Source organism: Sarcophilus harrisii, chromosome 1, assembly GCF_902635505.1.
Source record: "Sarcophilus harrisii chromosome 1, mSarHar1.11, whole genome shotgun sequence".
Lineage (NCBI taxonomy): Eukaryota > Metazoa > Chordata > Mammalia > Dasyuromorphia > Dasyuridae > Sarcophilus > Sarcophilus harrisii.
This window is the reverse complement of record NC_045426.1, coordinates 382,550,352-382,571,250: the sequence shown is the minus strand read 5'-3', so window position 1 is coordinate 382,571,250 and position 20,899 is coordinate 382,550,352. Positions and strand designations below refer to the sequence as shown.

At 34.0% G+C, this 20,899-nt stretch overlaps 1 protein-coding gene across 1 annotated transcript in view; it reads right to left on the bottom strand.

Annotated features, from left to right (window-relative positions):
• AHRR (aryl-hydrocarbon receptor repressor) overlaps positions 1-20,899 on the bottom strand; it is a 256,083-nt gene that overhangs the window by 38,163 nt on the left and 197,021 nt on the right. The window contains exons 5-6 of the mRNA XM_031946073.1: positions 16,719-16,808; positions 509-638 (exon numbers count right to left, since the gene is read on the bottom strand). Of these exons, the coding sequence (XP_031801933.1) occupies positions 509-638; positions 16,719-16,808 (220 nt within the window). The remainder of the gene's footprint in view (positions 1-508; positions 639-16,718; positions 16,809-20,899) is intronic.

The window sequence follows — 20,899 nt, the reverse complement described above, 5'->3', positions numbered from 1 at the left end:
TTTCAATGTAGTTAACCCAAATGTTTGTGTGCATTTCCTACTAGATTATGAGCCAACTTCGTTACAGCCCTAGATCAGGAATTGTTTACCATACTGCTTTGATAAAAACCATAAAAGATATTCTATAGAGTAACTTATCAAGTTAACTGAGCAACTTATAAAGTTAACTGGACATCATGGAGGCATCCAGCAAGAACAACATTCTTTCCCCTTCTCCCTCAAACTTAGAAGGCTGCAAGCTTCTTTGGCTTTGGATTGTGAACAGGGATGCTCAAAGGGTTGCTCCAGGCTGCAGCAATGATTCCATATGCAATAACAGGGAAGAGAGTCATAAGTTCCATCCCTATGAGTTCTCTCTTTCTCTCACCAAGATCCCAACCTTGATTGATACTTTGCATTTTAAGAGAATAAAACGAGGTCAAAGTGAAGTTGGCAAAGAATTTCAACAATTGGTTTGGACTTTGCAGCACAAGTAGATTTTTCCACCTGGTGCCTGATTCTGACCCACCTGTTTCTGACTGTAATGGCTGCCCAAATACCATCTGGGGAGGATTCATGGCCCAGTGAAGCTGTCTGCAGAAATCTTGGCGGTCGTCCACATGAATATAATCATATATGTTTTGGTGCATTACATCAGTCTGAAATAGTTACAACAAAGAATTTTTAGACCAAATCTCAAAATAAATTCCTCAATTTCTGTCACCGGCCACTAGCTGCAAAATTTCCCATATGCATCTGCTGAAAATCAGCTAAATTCCCAGGAGAAAATCCTGTATGAAAGATATAATAATAACCCACATTTATATACTGCTTTCAGGCTCACAATAGCTTTCTTCACAACAACCCTGTGAAGTAGGAAGTAATAGTATTAATTTTATTTTCCCCAATTAATCATGTCTCAATGTATGTGTTCTATCGTTTATGCTATTATGATTTAACTAGATTCACATTTAATGTGGCTGTAGGAAGGAGGAAGGGCAGATTCCCCCAACCTTAAAATACAAGAAATTTCCATTGCAAAAGGATCTGAATCAGGAGACCAAGTGGTCAGCAAGAATATGACAGACATTCATTAAATACTTGTCTGATTAATTAAATCTTCTCTCTTCTCCACAACAGTTGTATCTTTATTGAGCTAGCTAGCCACAAAAACTGGAATAGCATCCTTTCAGCTATCCCAAAGTCCTGCTACCATCTTCTTCCTTTCCTTAGATGCTAGAGAGTATCATGCTAGAGAATACACGAGAAGTGAATGAACACTCAGAAACAGAATATTTTCTTAGCCACAGACTTAATTGTACTATAATTCTTTTATATTTTTCTGCCAGGATCCCCTTTTGGCATCAGATTCAATCTCTTCTAGTATTTCTACCTACATTTCTCTTTCATATGAGCTTCTCAGGCAATGTTTTGTTTTTCATAATGGTACTTTTAGGTCTAATATTGTTCCTCTTATAAATCCATGCCTCTTTCTCTTCAGAACATCTCTAATACCAATTCTTTTACAGCATTGCCCAGAAATATTTCCTGGCCCAGAATCACAATAGGACTCTCCCTTCTGAATCTCTCTTTGGAAAGAGACAGACAAGTGGATTAAGCAGAATGCAGGAAATCCAAACACAAGCCCTAACTAGCTTTAAAAAAAAAAAGACAAAAACTCTTCAATGTCTAACTCAATTTTGTATAGTGGTTGCATATATTCATATCACGTTTTTAAATGACTTTGACAGAAGAGAAAATGTGACTATTACTGCACTTGATTTCTCCCCTCTAATCACTTTATCTGATAAAAGAATTTTTGTTTACTATTTGGACCACTCATTTAATACTTACACATTACTTTGTTAGTTAACTCTCTGATAAAGATTTTAATCAAATATTTTTTTCTCCTCCCTTCCCACTGGGAAAAAAAAGAAAAACAAAAACTTTTCTAAAAATATGCATAGTCAAGCAAAACAGCTTCTCATATTGGCCATATCTGAATCCTGAGTCCATTGCTTTTTTTTTTTTTAAATCAGAAAATAGTTAGCATTTAGTAGAATCAATCCTCTGGAATCACAGCTGATTATTGGGTTGATGAGAATTCTTAAGCCTCTCAAAAATATTTTTTCTTTTTTTTTCTTTTCTTTTTTTATTATTATAGCTTTTTATTTACAAGATATATGCATAGGTAATTTTTCAGCATTGACAGGTGCAAATCCTTTTGTTCCAACTTTTTCCCTCCTTCCCCCATCCCTTCCCCCAGATGGCAGGTTGACCAATACATGTTAAATATGTTAAGGTATAAGTTAAATATAATATATATATATACGTGTCCAAACAGTTATTTTACTGTATAAAAAGAGTTGGACTTTGAAATAGTGTACAATTAGCTTGTGAAGGAAATAAAAAATGGAGGTGGACAAAAATAGAGGGATTAGGAATTCTATGTAGTGGTTCATAGTCATCTCCCAGAGTTCTTTCCCTGAGAGTAGCTGGTTCAGTTCATTACTGCTCTATTGGAACTGATTTTTGAATTTTTGAAGAGGGACACATCCATCAGAACAAAAAAACTTTTTAAACAATGCTGTTATGAAAACATAAACTGTCATCCTGGTTTTGTTCAATTCACTATGAATCCATTCATGTAAAACTTTCCAGGTTTCTCTGGAATCGCACCCCTTCATTTCTTTCTTTTTCTTTTTATATTTTTACCCTCTTCATTTCTTATATCATAATTCTATTATATTCACATACCATAATTTGTTCAGCTATTCCTTCAATGATAGACACCTTTATAGTTTCCAGTTCTTTTTCTCTAACAAAAAAAAAAGCTGATATATTTTTGTACATATAGGACTCTTTACCTTTTCTTTAATTTCTTTAGGGTTATATGTCTGTTAAATTAACTTTCCACATGAAAATGGCAACTCTAAAATCAGCTTGTAAAGGACTTAAGAACAAAGGCTCTCTCACATTTTTTTAATTCAATGAATCAACTGATAAGTATTTATTAGAATCTCCAATGCACCAAGAATTTGGCTATGCACTCAATCCCCATATCCCCTTATACACAAGGTGTTCAATAAAATAATTTTTGGCTGATTACCAAAATCAGGTTTTGATATTCAAAGAGACTAGAAGATCAAGTAGTCAACCTAGACAGAAGATATTATGTGAAGATGGAAAGTACTATCCAGAGAAACCTGAAAAGTCTTACATGAATGGACTCAGAGTGAATTGAGTAAAAAACCAGGATGATAGTTTATATTTTTATAACATTGTTTAAAAAAATTTTTTTTGAGAGACTTAAGAATTCTAATCAACACAATAATCAACTGTGACTCTTGAAGACTGATATTGCTGAATGCTAGCCATTTTCTGATTTAAAAAAAAAAAAGGTGATGGACTCAGGATTCAGAACTGAGACATCCATATTGGGATATGGCCAACATGAGAATCTGTTTTGCTTAACTGTGCATATTTGTTAGAAGAGTTTTAATTTTCTTTTTTCCCCCCAGTGGAGAGAGAGGAAAGAAAAAAGTTTAATCAAATTTTTTTTAAGAAAGTTAACTAACAAAATAAAGTATGAGTATTAAATGAGTGGTCTAAATAGTACACAAAAATCCTTTTATCAAGTAAGGTGTGGTGGGAGGAGAGGAATCAAGTGCAATAATAGTCACAAGATAAAAGACTGAGGAGAGGAAGAACTCTTCCCCTGGAACTGGGAAAACACATATTTTTGTTTTGTTTTGTTTTGTTTTTGTCATTCTTTGTAACCCCCATACTCAGCAAACTACCTAGAAAATAGTAAGCATTTAATAAATGCTTATTTACTGATTGATTGACTAGCTCTGATACCTTCTAAGTATAGAAATTATGTTTAATTTTTTTTATTCTCAGTATCCCCATCAGGAAAATGGGTATAATAATAATAATAGCTAGCATTTCTATATAACTTTAAAGTTTGCAAAACATTTTATATGTATATCTCATTTGTTCCTCATGACAATCCTGAGGAGGATACTATTATCATCATTCCCATTTTGCAGATGAGGAAACTGAGGATGAAAGAGCTTAAATGATTTGCCTAGAATCACAAAGATAGTAATTATCTAAGGGAGGCTTTCAGCTCAGATTACCCCAAGTTTCAGGACAGTGCCCTATCTACTATGCAGCCACCTAGCTTCCATGTTTGTACTATTTGCCTCACAGACTGTTGGGAGTTCTATATAATTAGGCTTGATGTTAGGAAAAGCTTCTAAATATTTATTTACAACTGTCCAAAAGCAGAATGAGGCTTCCTTGGGTGATAAAAATGATGGCTTCCTCCTGCTAAGAGGGTCTTCAAGTTGGTTGTTTTCCTTTGTTTTGAAAGGGGACCAAAATGATATCATTTTGTTAGACAATATCACTTATATGTCCAGCTGTGGCTGTTTAGACCAACATGGGCTCAGAGAACTCTGCCACAGGGCAGACATTTGTCCCTAGGAACGTTTGTAATTTCTCTAACTGTACATCTCACATTTCTTCTGAGCTAATTTTGATGCTATTTTGCTCATAATGCACAGCACCTTGTCTAAAGAGGGCACAACATGTATGATCCTATGTCAGTGTCCCCTAGGCCACACAATCAATTCTAAAGTTCTTAGGAAAGACCTGAGAGTTACCTAGTATCACTTTTTCTGACCAGCTTGTGAGCTCTTAGGAGAGACCTTGAGAGTGACATTGTATGATTTTTTCTGGCCATTTTTGCTCTTAGAGGACACACTGAGAGTGACCTTGTATTGCTTTTTCTGACCACCTTGTGAGATTTTAAGGGAGACCCTGAAAGTGACCTTGTATCACTTTTCCTGACTATCTTGTGAGCTCTTAGGAGAGACTTTGAGAATGACCTTGTATCATTTTTTTTAATGACTAGTTTGTGAGCTCTTAGGAGAAACCCTGAGAATGACCTTGTATCACTTTTTCCTGACTATTTTGTGTTCTTAGGAGAGACCTTGAGAGTGACATTGTATGGGTTTTTTTTTTTTTGGCCATCTTGCTCTTAGAGGACACACTGAGAGTGACCTTGTATTGCTTTTTCTGATCACCTTGTGAGGGCTTGCCATGTGTGAATTCTCCATAAAATAGTCTTTTTGGCAAATGTACATTTGACCTTTGAACAATCTGGCCAGCCCAATGGAGCACTCTCTGCAGTAGAGTTGGAATGCTTGGCAATTAGTTCGAGGAAGGATCTCAGTGACTGGTGTCTTATCCTGACAGGAGATCTTCAGAATCTTCCTGAGACAATTCAGATAGAAGACAATTCATTTCCTGTCATGGCACTGGTATATTGTCTAAGTTGCACTGGTATACAACAATGAGGTCCACACAATTGCCAGATAAATAATCAATTGCCCCGGATGTCTGGGATGTCATAGTAAGGGTTCTTTTAGATATATGGGTTGAATTAGACAGCTGCTATGGTCCTTTCCAAATCTAAAATTCTGATATTGTGTGATTTTGCAAATAATTTTGATTTGTTTGGGGCTTATGAATTTATTTGTGTGTGAAAATTTGAGGTCTGGAAACTCTTTTCACTGAGGTACATCAACAATTGATCAGCAATCACCCTCACAGTTCCATCTAGAATATGGTTGATAAATGCTTATTGACTGATTAGAGAGCTACTGGGGACACCAAGAGATAAAGTGATTTGCACACAATTAGTGTGAGGCAAGGGCAGAACTTGAACCCAGACTTTATTAACTGCCAAGTCTAACTCTAACCATTACACAAGACAGCTTTATATATAAATATGATTTCATATTTATATAGGCTTTAAGTTTTATAAAGTGCTTTTACTTAAAAGTATCAGACCTCAAACACTAGCTGGCTGTGGGGACTTTCCTCCATCCCATTTCCCTCCCCACCCCATCCCCACCATCCCCTGCCAATTGCCTCTGTTTCCTCAATGAGCTTGAAATGGAAAAGGCAAATTACTCCATTATTTCTGCCACAAAAACCCCTGATGGAATCCCAAAGAGTAGGACACAACATAAATGATAGAGCAAAAACAAAAATATAAGTTAGAACTGACACTCTAGCTCTTCTAAGACCAGAGTTCAAAACCTTGTTAACCTTGTGACCTTTAAAGGTCCCACTCTTCTGAATCTCTGTTTTCTTCTGAAATAAAAGGCTGGATTCACTAAATTCCAAGTTAATATCCTCTCCAGCTCTAATAGTTTGTGATCCCAAATTCAATTCTCTTTCCACACCATTAGGTGTAGAAAGTATAACAAAGCAAAGAATGCAAAGATCTTCTCTTGAGAAGGCTCAATTTAAAACTGGGTGAAATGCTGTAATTATGACTATTCCATCTTTTAAAACTATAATCACATCACTCACTGCCCTTCTTATTTCCTGCATGATTTCTTATGGGACTTATTTTGATGACCGATAGAAAAAACAATGACCCACAGGAAAAGAGGGCAGGAAACAAACAATGAAAACAGTAGGAAGTAATAGAAGATTGTTTAAATGATACAAAATAAACTAATTCAAATCCAGTACATTTAGTTTACTTTAACTCTTACTTATGGGGTTAAATTAAATGGTTTCCCCTTTACTCTACAGAACTGGTCGCTTCTCTAAATGCCCTTGTCACTCTGTTATAGTGGTAGGTTTACTAAAAGGCTAATTAACCTCTCCTATCTTTCCTGGAAATCCTTATTAATAACCTATTTTTGGTCTCACTCACAAACATATCAGTCCATTTACTTTCTGCTGAACTGCCCGGTGCTGCCAGCTTAAGTTATACTCCATCCCTGGTATTGAAAATAAAAGTGAGCAGAGGGAGATGCACTCTGGCATGTCAGTACAAAGTGCCACAACAGATTGAGAACTTCTATGATATAGGCTTATATATCAATGATCCAAAGACTTCTTCATGTAGAAGCTCTTCACCTGCATGATCTTTTAAGTTTCCTGTGTCCTTGTAAACAAAGAAATAAGAAATATGTTGTTTCACCTTAAATAAACTTTATAAAGAAAGCAGATTTAGATTTTTAAGTACTAGCCTGATCTAAGCTTTGGATAAAAACAATTTTTTCCCCACACAAATCATTACATTGCTTATTTCTCCAAACTACAGAAAATCTTCTGCTGAAAGCTTACCAGTAAGGTAATGATAAACACAAGTGAGAAATCTTCCCCATTCTGCTTCCAGGGAATATGATAGCATTAAGGATAATGATACAATTTTATGTGTGTGTGTGTGTGTGTGTGTGTGTGTGTGTGTGTGTTTTATATATATATAAAATACTTATATATTAAGAGCTGAAAGGAACCTTATAGAACTGGGAAGATCCTTATCAATCTTCTAGTTGAACTTTCCTCATTTTATAGATGAGGAAACGGAGACCCAGAGAGACCTGCTATTTTATAACAAAATTTATAATAATTTATAACAGATTTTTTAGAGAGTGCCTATCTATTAATTGACTCACTAGACAAACTGCTGATGAACAGACCTGGCAACATCCCTCACAACATCAATTTCTTTGCTTGAAACTCATTGCAATAAAATTAAACATTGGCAGTTTCTGCCAAGTGTTTTTTCCAGCATTGTAAACCTTAGAGAGTTGTCAGGAGTTCAGGGGTTAAAAGTCCTGCCAAGAGTCACACTGTTAATAAATGTCAAAAATAGGATCTGAATTTAGGTCTTCCTGATCCATAATATCTTTTTTTAAATTTAAATTTAATTTTAGATCTGTATCCCAAAGAGATCATTTAACTCACAAGCACAAAAATGTTTATAGCAACTTTCATTGTGGGGGCTAAGATTTAGAAATTAAGGGAGTGCCTATTTCATGAAATGTTTATGAAAAATTGTGGTATTTGAATGCTATGGAATATTATTGTTCTACAAAAAATGGGGAGCAGGCAGTTTTCAGGAAAATTTGGAAAAACTTATATGGACTGATACTGAGTAATAGAACCAGGAGAACACTGTACACAGTAATAACACTATCATGCAATGACCACCTTTGATAGACTTAGCTCTTCTCAGCAATACAATGATCTAAGACAATTCCAAAAGACTCATATTGGAAAATGCTATCCACATCCATACAAGGAACTATGGAACCTGGATGCAGATCGAAGCATACTAGTTTCATTTTGTTGTTGTTGGTTTTTCTTTCTCATGTTTTTTCCTTTTCGTTGTGATTTTTCTTCCACAACATAACTAATGTGAATATATGTTTAACAATCCTGTACATGTATAACCTATATCAGATTGCTGTTTTGTGGAGACAGTAGAGGAGAGGGGGAGAGAGAAAAAAATGGAAATCAAAATCTTATGAAAGTAAATGTTAAAAACTAAAACTAAATTCCAATAAAATAAATTTAATTTGTGCTCTGCGACTGTGAGCTGGGGTCCATCAGTCTCACTTTCCTAATTTGTAAAATAAGAATTTGTACAAGATGGTATCGAAGGTCTCTTTCAGCTCTAAATGCATATCATATTGTGATCCAATATCTAATAATATTAGACCTGGGAAAGACTTTAGAAAGATCATTCACTTCAACCCCCTGAGAAAAAAGACTCTGAGGCCTTGAAGAGATGAGGGACTTGCCCAAACTGTGCTGCCACCACTAAGATATTTACCAAACAGGACATCATGCTTTTGGCTTGCCGCATTTGACATTTTATCTATATGATTTTCACCAAACAGATCAAAGAAGTTTCCATACAGCTCTTCTTGGTTTCCATGTTTCAACTTGCTACCAAATCATTTATCGATTTAGTTTCTTTGTTTGGAGATTTGCTTTCTATATTGTAATAGTATAAAACTCTCTTTTCATTCTAAGTTTCCAAATGCCATAAAGGCTGGCACATCTAATTCCGGAATTAATGTCTTGAAAAGGCCTTTAATAATTTTGCCTGACATTGGCACCTGTTTTGTAAAAAGTCCTGCAATGAGTCAGGGATCAGAACATCTCAAAAACAAGCCACCTATTCATGCTAATCTCAACTTAACACAAGACTTGAGGATGATTACAGTTTATGCAGGTATAGATTTTCCCAGAGATGTATATATATGATAGAAAGATTATCTATCTATCTATCTATATATATATATATACACATACACACATACATATACAGACATATACATTGATATTTCTACAGGTATACAAACTTTTATATAAATTTATAATTATCTACATGCAAACACAGGGTGCCCCAAAATTTTTGATACAGTTTAAGCTTTAATAGCTTGGGACATATATTTAGTTCTCTGTGACATTAAGTAGATGATGCTTCCATATGGTCTCCTATTCCAAATACCTTGACTTCCCATTTGTGGTATTAGGTAAGAGAAATATAGATTAGTACACATTCCCAATTAATTTTGCTTAAAACATTTTAAATATTACTCAATTAGTTAAATATAATTTTTTTAGGGGAGCGAGTGGTCCTGGCCTATCAATTCATTAGAACAGAAATTCTCAGTGTGAAAACTCCTTTCATCAATCCAGATTAGTAACTTGTTTATAATTTGTAGTTTTAGAAACTACAGTTTTTCTCCAGACAACTTAAGTTTTTACGTTTCTGATCACTAGGTTATTGAATTCAATTGTATCAATTTTTTCTTGATCTAATCTTAATCCTCTGATCTACTTGTCATTAACCAATACCAAATAGTTTTGAAGACTATTATTTTATAGTATAATTTAAGGTCTGAAAGTATTACTTCCCTGTCATTCCTACCTCTTATATTATTTTATTAAACCTTCGAGATTCTAGATCTTTTGTTTCTTCTAAATTATTTTGTTAAGGTTTATGAAATATGCCTTTGATAGTTTTACTGGTATAGTATTAAATCTGTAAATTAATTTGTTATATTGTTGCAGACCAACTAGGAGCACCAATTATTCCTCCAACTACTTCAAGGCAGAGCTTCTTAATCTTTTTTTTTTTTTTTTTTTTTTTTTTTTAAATATCAGAGACTCCTTTGGCAGCCGGGTGAAGCCTATAAACCCCTTCTCAGAATAGAGCTACTGTTGTTTCTTTACATTCATAATTGGAGGAAATGCCAAATCTCAGTGAGAAGTTGAAAAATTTTTCCACTTAAGTTCAGGGACCCCTAAAACTGGGCCTGTGGATATCAGATTAAGAACCCCTGCTTTAAAGAATGTCTTATATTTGTAAAGGTTCTAAGTATGCCTTGGCAGGCTGACTCCCAGAGATATTATCCATTTCATAATTACTTTTTAATAACTTCCCTTTTATTATTTCCTCTTATATTTTGTTATTTCTATGTTATTGCTGATTTTGGATATATTTTGTATCCCATTAGTTTATTGAAGCCTTTATCACAATTTAAGTAAAGGATTTTGTGATTAGTAGATAAAGATATCTGTATCTCTTCTTTGCCTATCTTTATGCATTAATTTCTTTCTCTAGTCTTTGTTAGCATTTTTCAAATAACAGAGGGGAAAGGAAGTATCTTTGTTTTATTTCTATAATTTCGGGGAATGGTTGTCATGTTTGGCTGCTGCATTTAATATTAGATTTTCATTTTGCATACCTGATTTTTAGTGTTACTTTTTTAAAAGTCCTTTGCTTTATAGTATATTTTTTAGGGATTTTTAGAAGAAATATTATATACCAGCCTGAGAGTCAGGAAGATCTGAATTTAAATCTGGCATCAGACACTTATTAGTTCTGGTATTCTGGGTAAATATTTAAATTCTATTTGTCTCTGGAGGAGATGAAAAACCAATCCAGTATCCTTACTATGAAAACCACATGGACAGTATTGGTGTGTCTATAGGTCACAAAGAATCAGACACAACTGAATGATAACAATACTTTTCAAAGATTTTTTTTTCTTTATCAATTAATATATGACTTTTGATGTTTTTGTTTTTAATGTTGAACTATCCTGACATTCCTGGTAATCTAATTTGATCATATTGAATTGTATTTTAGATATTTGTGTGTATACATACATATATATATATGACAATATCATATGTGTACATATATATTATATATTTTTGCTATATTTTTAAAAACAAAATTTCATTTTAATTTTTTTGAATCAATATTCATTATTCATATTGGTCTATAGTATCATTTATTTTTCCTTCCTTAGTTGGAGCATTAAGTCTATATTTCATTTAAGAAAAACTTGGTAAAGAGTTTATTTTTATTAGTTTTTGAGAATAATTTGTTATTATAAATATTACTTATTTTAAAAATTTGTTGTCTTCTATAAATCCATATGGACCAGATATTTATACCTAGCTCAGTTTCCCTTTTGGAAACTAGATTGATGAAGACCTTTATCCGGTGACCTTTTGGTATAGAAATTTTATGTTTTTGCAGATAATCTATTTTGTTTAAATTTTCATTTGTGCTGAAAAAATCCTGATATTCCTTTTTGTTTCATTTATGTTGTTATTTCAGTTTGTCATTTTGTTATTTATTAATTTAACTTTACTCACATAACTTTTTAATTGGGTTATCTATTTTATTAATCTTTTCAAAGAATCAACTTTCAGTCTAATTTACTATATCTATCTTTTTTTATGTTTCTATTCTAATTTTCAAAACTTCCTCAATTGTGCTCATTTTGTGTATGTTTGGTTTTTTCTTATTTTTAAAATTGTGTTTTTGAGTTCACTAATCTTCTCTTTAAAATGTTGTTAATGTATTTATCTTGTAAAGGTTAGAAATCTTCCTCTGAGTACAGCCTTAGCTGCACCACAGAGTTGTTGGCCATTCTGTCTCACCAATTTTATTTTCATTAATATAGTTATTGTTTCTATGATTTGATTTTATATTACTAAGGGTGTCATTGTTAAGTCTCCATTTAGATTTCCATCTTTTATTTGTACTTTTTGTACTAATTATTTTTATCCTGTCATAGTCTATAAAGGATGTGTTCACCATTTTTTTTTTGGTGAAGATACCATGAAATGCTAGGAAATATGTATGTTATTTTTAACTAAGTTTTATCCATCAAATTAAGTACTAATTGTAATCCTAAATTTGAAGTCAATGCATAAAGCATTAACTTCTTTAATGTCCAGGGAAATTGTTTTTATGATTCACAAAAGGATTAGTAATTCAAATATTTCCTGGATGAAAAGTCTTATTCTGGTGGACACCAGGCATAAAAAATTTTGGGAATTCCTTTGCAAGTGTTTCTTATATTACTCATTCAAAGTTGATGAATTTGAAAAATATGAAAATAAGGGGAATAATTAAATCTATTAATTTGTGATCCTAATTATTTTGTGTGGATAGCTAGACCCAAATTTTTCACTTTTTAAAAAATTAATTTAGGGCGACTTCTGCAAGCCAAGATTGCACAGTAAGCAATAAACTGATATTACTTGTCCATATTTTCTTCCAAACATCCCCAAAATAGTTCCCCTAAACAAACCAACAAAAAGATGAGATGAAGTAATCTTTGAGCCAAAGAAACTTGGAAGAGTGTGAGGAAAGGTCTGTTTCATTTGAGGAAAAGAGGCATGCAGTACAAGATATAAAGTGTTTCAGCAAGCCAGCGAAAAGCCCCACCTCAGCAAACCAGTGTAGATCCTGAGTCCCAGTGCGGTGCAACAGGCAAATTCCAACACTAGGATCCCTCACTTGGCTTACTATATATAACCAGGGGAACAGATCGACTCCAGCTCCAAGAATCACCATGTGCTTCAGTGTTTCCCTAAGGAAGCTGCAGCCCTTAGCACAAGAAGCCCATGACTGCCCTTCCACTGGTGACACTACAGCTTCTTGGAGCCACAGATATGGTTTAGGTGAATCATGTGGACATCAAAGATGGAAAGTAGACCTGAAAAAAGCTTGGCAGCCTTCACATCAAAGCCACTAGTATTCCTGAACACACCCTATATACCAACTGATCTAATCCTAAAGAAAAAGTGGCCAAAGAACAAATCATAGAAACAATCTATTCATTAAATAAAATGATGAAACAAATACCAAAATTTAAGGGTTGCCAAAGTAGAACTTAGGGGAAAAATTATTTCTCTAAATTCTTACATCAACAAAATAGAGAAAGAGTAGATTAATGAACTGGGCATGCAACAACAACAACAACAAAACTAGAAAAAGAATAAATTAAAAATCCCTAATTGAGCACCAAATTGGATATCCTAAAAAATCAAAGATGAGATTAATAAGACTGAAAAGAAAGGAAAAATTAAGCTAATAAATAAACATAGGGAGCTAGTTTTATGATAAAACTAATAAGAGAGATAAGGCATTGGTTAATTTGATTTTTTTAAAAAGCAGAAACGCAAATATCAAGTATCAAAAATGAAAAACATAAAATCACCACCAATGAAGAAGATATTAAAGCAATCATTAGGAAATATTTTGCAATTATATGCCAATAAATATGATAATTTGAGAAAATAAATGAATATTTACAAAAATATAAATTACCCATATTAAGTGATAAGGAAAGAGAATGTCTAAGTAACCTCAAATTAGAAAAAGAAATCAAACAAGACATTAATGAACTCCCTATGAAATAAAGTCAAGGACCAGATGGGTTCACAAATGAATTCTACAAAATATTTAAAAAGCAATTAGTTCCAATATGGTATAAAAAATTTGGGAAAATAGACAAAGAAGAGTCCTATCAAAATCTTTGTATGACACAAATATATACTGATACCTAAACCAAGAAGAGCTAAAGCAGAGAGAGAAACTTATAAACCAATTTCCCTAATGAATATTCATGTAAAAATTTTGAAGACAACACTAGCAAGGCAATTATAGCAATATATCACAAGGATTACACCCCATGATCAAATGGGATTTATACCAGGAATGCAGGAATGGTTCAATATTAGGAAAACTATCAACATAATTAACCATATCAATAACAAAGCCAAGAGAAATCATATGATTATCTCAACAGATGCTGAAAAAGCTTTTGACAAAATACAATATCCATTCCCATTAAGACCAATAGAGAGCATAGGAATAAAGAGAGCATTCCTTAAAATAATAAGCAATATCTATCTAAAACCATCAGCAAAAATTTTTTGTAATGGGAATAAGCTTGAAGCCTTCCCAATACAATCAGGAGTAAAGCAAAGATGCCCATTATCACCACTGTTTTTCAATATGTACTAGAAATGTTAGCCATAGCAATAAAAGAAGAAAAAAGAAATTAAAGGAATTATAATAGGTAGTGAGGGAATAAAACCATCATTCTTTACAGATGATAAGATAATATACTTAGAAAACCCTAGAGAATCATCAAAAACACTTGAAACAATTAACAACTTTAGCAAAGCTGCAAATTAAAAGATAAATCCACATAAATCATCAGCATTTCTGTATATAACCAATAAGACCGAGTAGCAAAGGATAGAAAGAAATTTCATTAAAAAAAATTAACAATATAAAATCCTTGGCAATCTGTCTGCTAGGACAAACCCGGGAACTATATGAACACAATTACAAAACACTTTTTACACAAATAATGCCAGATCTAAACACATGGGAAAATATCAATAACTCATGGGTAGGTCAAGACAATATAATAAAAATTATATTTCTGCCTAAACTAATTTACTTATTCAGTGCCATACCAATCAAACTACCAAAAATTATTTGACAGAGCTAGAAAACATAACAATAAAATTTATCTGGAAGAACAAAAGGCTGAGAATATTAAGAGAATCAGTGATAATATACAAAGGATGATGACCTAGCAATATCAAATTTCAAACTCTGTTATATAGCAGCAGTCATCAAAATTGTCTGGTGAATCAGTGGAATAATTTAGGCACACAAAACACTGTTATCAATGACCAAAGTAATTTAGAGTTTGATAAAATGCATTAATTTCCTTACAAAATTGAATAGTAGTTATATCTTGTATATTCAAATATAATTCATTCATAAGTGAAAAGGTGTATAATCAACAAGTAACCCATTCTTTGATATAAAAATATTTAGAAAAATAAAAATTATTTGTATATAATGATTATGGGAAAGGGATAAATGAAGGGGATTAGGTAAGAAGATCCACTAGCATAAAATGTATTTTAATTTAGTATGGAATTTCATAATGAAACCCTGTACTTAACCTTCTCCCCATTCTAGACTTGACCTTTATCTTAGAAGAGGCTAGTTTAGTAAATCACCAAATTTATTATTACTTAACCTTCTCCCCATTCTAGACTTGACCTTTATCTTAGAAGAGGCTAGTTTAGTAAATCACCATGAACATGGACCTTTATCCTGTCTCTGTGTTTTCTATGTTACTTTTAGACAAAATAGTATTTGAGATAGTTATGATTTTGTGAGCTTTGAAAGAGCACAATGTTGAGCTCCCAGAAGTCTTGAAACTAGAATCCATGGCAGCATTTGAGAGCCATGTTCAACCCAGCATTGAGGCTGCAAGGTCTCTGTGTGGACCCAAGATCCCCAGGTCAGTGATAACTGAGATTATTAGCTGCCAGTGATTAGAAACCTATTCCATTTCCCCAGGTAGAAGCTATGGAGAAAGTGCATTGAATTTGAGCCCCACTCTCCTCAAGCACCAAGGTAGTCTAGGTTAGTGTGTGCCCTAGGTGTTGGAGAGAAATTCTGTAACTTCTGTGCTTGCTATATCTTTGCATTAAATATCCTTTTGTAAAAGCTAATCACTGTTAGCTAATAACAGGAAGGGGAACACACTAGAATTGAGGGGCTTAAATCAGAGGCAGTAGAGAAAATCACCCCCTGCCCTATCAAGAAGATAGAGCTAGTCCCATTCAAAAAGTGAGACCTTTTTATAACAGACTTCATTCCCCTCTCCACTGTTCTCCATACATGATGCTGTATCTCCCAGCACCTTATGTTTTCACTGGCCAGCTCACATGTACTCTCTCACTTCAGTCTCTAAGATCACATGTCCCCCTTCTTCATGAAATCCCTCCTGTTCCTCTGCCCCATTTACACCTCCGGATGCTAGGACTCTCCTTCTCAAGCTCCTCTGTATTCACCTTGCATACTCTATACACACTTGTATGTCATCTTTCCTATTAGAATGTTCCTTGAGATCAAGGAATATTTCCATTTTCTTTTTTATATCTTTTTTTTGGTATTCTTAGCATAATGCCTGGCATTTAATAAATGCTTGTTGATGGATTGATTGTCTTCTGATTGAACTAAATATATGAGGTTCAAAATTTCAACTGGCATGTTAGCTGCCCAGGATGGTTTTTTCCCCCACCCCTCCTTCTCCAAATTCTCAGAAAAAAATAAATCTATTAATGCCTTGGACATGGGAATTCTAAAAATGTCCCTTTTGGGGTCAAACCAAATCTTGTTGACAGACAGAATACAGATGGGAATTGTAAGCAAGTGAGGAGATAAGGAAATTCAACTAACTAATGGCACACTCTTACCAATTAGCTGGACCTAATTGTCAGTAACCCCTCCCCCTTTTAAATATTCATGTGATGCTCCTAAAAGGTACTCTGAAGAAAAACTTGTATACTGAGAAAAATTCTCCTAGGGAGAAACTTAGCTGTTGAGAATGTATTTTAATTCTAAGGAAATTCACAATGAGAAAAGACAAATATAGAATTCACTGTGGGAGGCTGGGGGGTGGGGAGGAGAAGTTTTCAAAAAGCTTGAAGCTATAAACATTTGCAAAGTCAATTCTATCATTAATAAAAATGGAAAGAGTTTTAAAATTGTCTTTCTTTACCTGATGAAAGCCCAAGTAGTCCACAATCGTTGATGACGCATAAAATATCATGCCTTCTGCACTCACCACCAGAGCAAATCCATTAAGAGACTGGAAAAGAAGGATAAATTTGAAATTACTTTAAACATCAGAAAATATTACTGAATGAATCCTTATCTATTCAATTGTCAAATCTTAGTTTCTAACTTTACAAATACTTTGCTATACATCTTTTTCTGTGACTTCATTACTCATCTCCTTTTTTCACGCCCTAATCATTTCTCATTTAGACTTTTAAAAAAGTAATAGCTTCCTAATTGATTTCCCTTTCTCAAATCTTATTTCACATATTTCATTCAAATCTTATTCCATTCAGCTGTGAAAACAACTTTACTAAAGCAGAGATCTGATCAACTCTCTCAACAGACTTCAATGGCTCCCTATCATCTCCAGAATGAAACACAAAATCCTTTCTTTTGTATTTAAGGCTCTTCATCAGTTGGTCCTTCTCTTCCCTGACCTCCCCCTTATACCAGCTGGTTTTTCATATTTAAATGTCTCTTTTGGTTTCTGTTTTTTTTTTAATTTTTTTGTTTTCTGTTTCAGTTTTTCTATACTTTCCTCTCCTCGATCATTCTATGATCCAGCTATTTGTGGTTTACTTGTTATTTTTTAAACATGTCACTCCACCCATCTCTTCAATGCCTTTGCCCAGGCAATTCCCCCATGCCTTAAATGTACTCCTTTTTCACCTCTGTCTCTTAGTTACCATTATTTCTTCCAAGATTCGATTCAAATCAACTTTTTTCTCTGAGACATCCTTCTTTTCTGGATATGCTTTATATGTACCTAATTAACTTGATGTTGCTTTCCCCATTAGATTGTGAGACCCTTAAAGTCAGGAAATATGTTTTTGCCTTTTTAAAACAATATCCCTAGCATTGAGCACAATGCCTGGAACTTAGTCAACACTTAATAAAGGCTGCTGAATGACTGAAATCCTTCAGAATATAAAATGGCATCCATTTGTCTTTATAGATACACATTTTTCAGTCGTTTTTATTATATTCATCAACACCACCCACAAAAACATATTTCAATCCTCACCCATTAATAGGGAGCATGGGAATTGGGGTGGAGCTCCAACTGGCTAAAGCCATCTGTTTTTTTGTTAGTGAATGAAAATTATAAAAGACAACAGGCAATGAAATGAATTAAAATTTCACTTTCCCCTTTGTTGATTTATCCTATTCATGTACTTTCTACTCTAGGGAATTGGGGGGGGGGGGAGAGTGGGAATAGAAATTGTATTATCTGTGGGTTTTTAAAAATTAATTTGTTTATTTTCATACATATTGCTTTATGAATCATGTTGGAAGAAAAAAATCAGAACAAAAAAATAAAAACCATGGGAGATAAAAAAAAAACAAAACAGAAAAAACAAGTGAACATAGCATGTGTTGATTTACATTCAGTCTGGATGCAGATGGCATTTTCTATCTAAAGTCTGTTGGGATTGCTTTGGATCACTGAACCACTGAGAAGAACCAAGTCTTTCATAATTGATCATAGCACATTCTTGCTTTTACTGCTTACAATGTTTTCCTGGTTCTGCTTGTTTCACTCAAAACAGTTTGGGTAAATCTAGAAATGGTATTATTTGACAGAAATTTTTTTTTCATGAAAACAGCAAGTTTACTGGAACCACATTCCTTTCTTATACTTCAATAAATATCTGTTGATGTTAGGTTTTTTTCAGTTGTGTCCACCTCTCTGTGTGAGGGGGGTGTGTGTGTGTGAGTGTGTGTGGGTATTGGCAGATACTGAAGTGGTTTGCCATTTCCTTTTCCAATGTTAGATTAAGGCAATGAAAAATTAATTGGCTTGCCAGGGTCATACAGCCAGTAAGTATCTGAAGCTGGTTTTGAGCTCGTGAACATGAATCTTTCTGATTTCAAGCCCCATGCTCTAACCATGAGCTCCCTAGCTTCCCCCAATAAATATAACTAATGATAAAACACAGCTTCACCCAATAAATATAACTAGTGATAAAACATAGCTTCCCCCAATAAATATAACTAATGATAAAACGTAATCAAAAGATCAATGGATAGTTTATACACCATGCTTGTTTCAGTGCTTCTGGGATCCTGATAAGTTTTATCATATCAATAAATAAATCTTCTCTGTAGTGCTTTTCTTCTAAGGAACTCTGATACTAATCAAATATAAACACCACAACTTTTACAATATCTCTGTTAATTTTAGAAGAAAGCAATTTGGCTAATGTGGAAATATGTTTTGCAAAACTTCCACATATAAAGCATGTCAAATTTCTTGTCTTCTCGATGGGTGGGGGATGTAGTAGAGCGAGGGAGAAAATGTGGAACTTAAAAATAAAATTGAAATAGAAAAAAAATTTAAAAGAAATTAAGAATTATTGTCTTCATTTTATTTCTGGATAGCCTAAAGTACAAATGCATTTCATGCCTTGGATCATAAGGAAAGTCAATAGTGAGTTCAGTAAGTTAATGCTGAGTCCCAGAGAAAAGATGATGAAACACTCCTTCCATGGCTCAGCAGAGCTAATAACTGACCAATTGGGCTTGGCCTGGGACCTATTGTTGGTTAATGAGAGCCAGAGTGATTTGAATTTAAGGGATGGTCTTTAAGAAAAAATCCAGCCAGCAAAACTCAGGATATCTTGGGAGATTTCAGCATTTAAAAAAAATTACATTCCTTTGGGCAGAAACACCTGCAGGTAAGGTTATGATACTCTATGTGAACAGAAAGAAGGGAAAGAAACAGGCTTACTTTCTGGGGAAGCACATTTAGTCTCTGAATACTTAGAAGAAAAGATACTTGTGGCTGGAGACCCTCTTTCTGGGAACATTTCACTTTCTACAGGCTTGCTCTCTGGGGAAGCACAGTAAGTGAAAAAGATGGGTATTTAATGAAATAGAGGCTTTTGAAGTATTTCTGATAAAAAGACAATACCCGAGTAGAAAAAATATGACTTTCAAACATAAGACTCAAAAGAAGCATCAAAAGGAAGTAGGAAAAGTCAACAAAACTATACAAAACACAGAGGAAAAGATAATTGTGCTTGGAGACACTCTCTGAGAAAGAAAGGAAAGAAAAGAAAGGAAGGAAAAAGGAAGGAGGAAAAGAAGAAGGAAGAAAAGAGATGTTAGTTCCATTTGGGTTCCCAACAGGGAAGCTCTATCACAGAGGTTGTTGTTTGTCCTCTGTTCTCAAAGAGGACCATGACATCAGGGAGGTGATGCCATGATATACAAGTGAGTTGGATTTAAGTGAGGGAGGGCTGGGCAACAAATAAAAAGCTCACTTTCCCCTCCAGAGCCTTCTAGGGAAAGTAGCCAGATATAGCTGGGCACTGATTGCCTCAGAGTGAATGTAAATAGAAATTGTTTCTGTTTTGGCCAGAAACTCTAAGGATCTTCCCCTCCCAGATTGATTTTTTTTTAATCAGGTAAAAGAAACCATTCTTTGCCTCATTTCTTACCTTCCCTTAATCACTGACCAGACCTTCCTCCAGTCAAACTGAGACCTGTTAAAGACCTTGGCTTGAAAAAGACCAAAGTGTCCCACTGTATCCTATTCTATTTCCCGTCATTCTGATCTATATCTAGCCATAGGACCTACATGGTTTTGGAAGAGAAAGTGAGGCAGGTGAACTTGCACAGCCCTCCGTCACTTAAATCCAATTCCCTTGCATGTCATGGCATCACCTCCTAATGTCATGGTCCCCTTCAAGAACAAAGGACAGACAACAGAGCCTATCAATATCTCTACCTCAGTAGGCTTTGTTTAATTTCTTTCCTTTGTTTCAAGGAGGATTTGATGGGACAAGGGGTGGATGAATGAAGGGAAAGAATAAGGATGATGTAAATTGGCAATTACCAAAAGATTTATAAGACCAAAAATATATGGATGTTATTTTGGAAAATTGGGTTCTACTCCTTTAGCCCATACTGACCTCCAGTTTCTCCATATCTGCTCTCTCTTGTAGCCATCTAGAATAGAAGGATATATCATATCATACCTTGAGAGTTTTCTCTGAAGAAATTATAATCTGTGTTTAATATTTTATGTGAATACCAAATTTACTGTTCAGAATAGAGTGTATGAATTTGGCTTCACTAAGATTATTCATTTTAAGGGACTTAGAGTCCAAATAA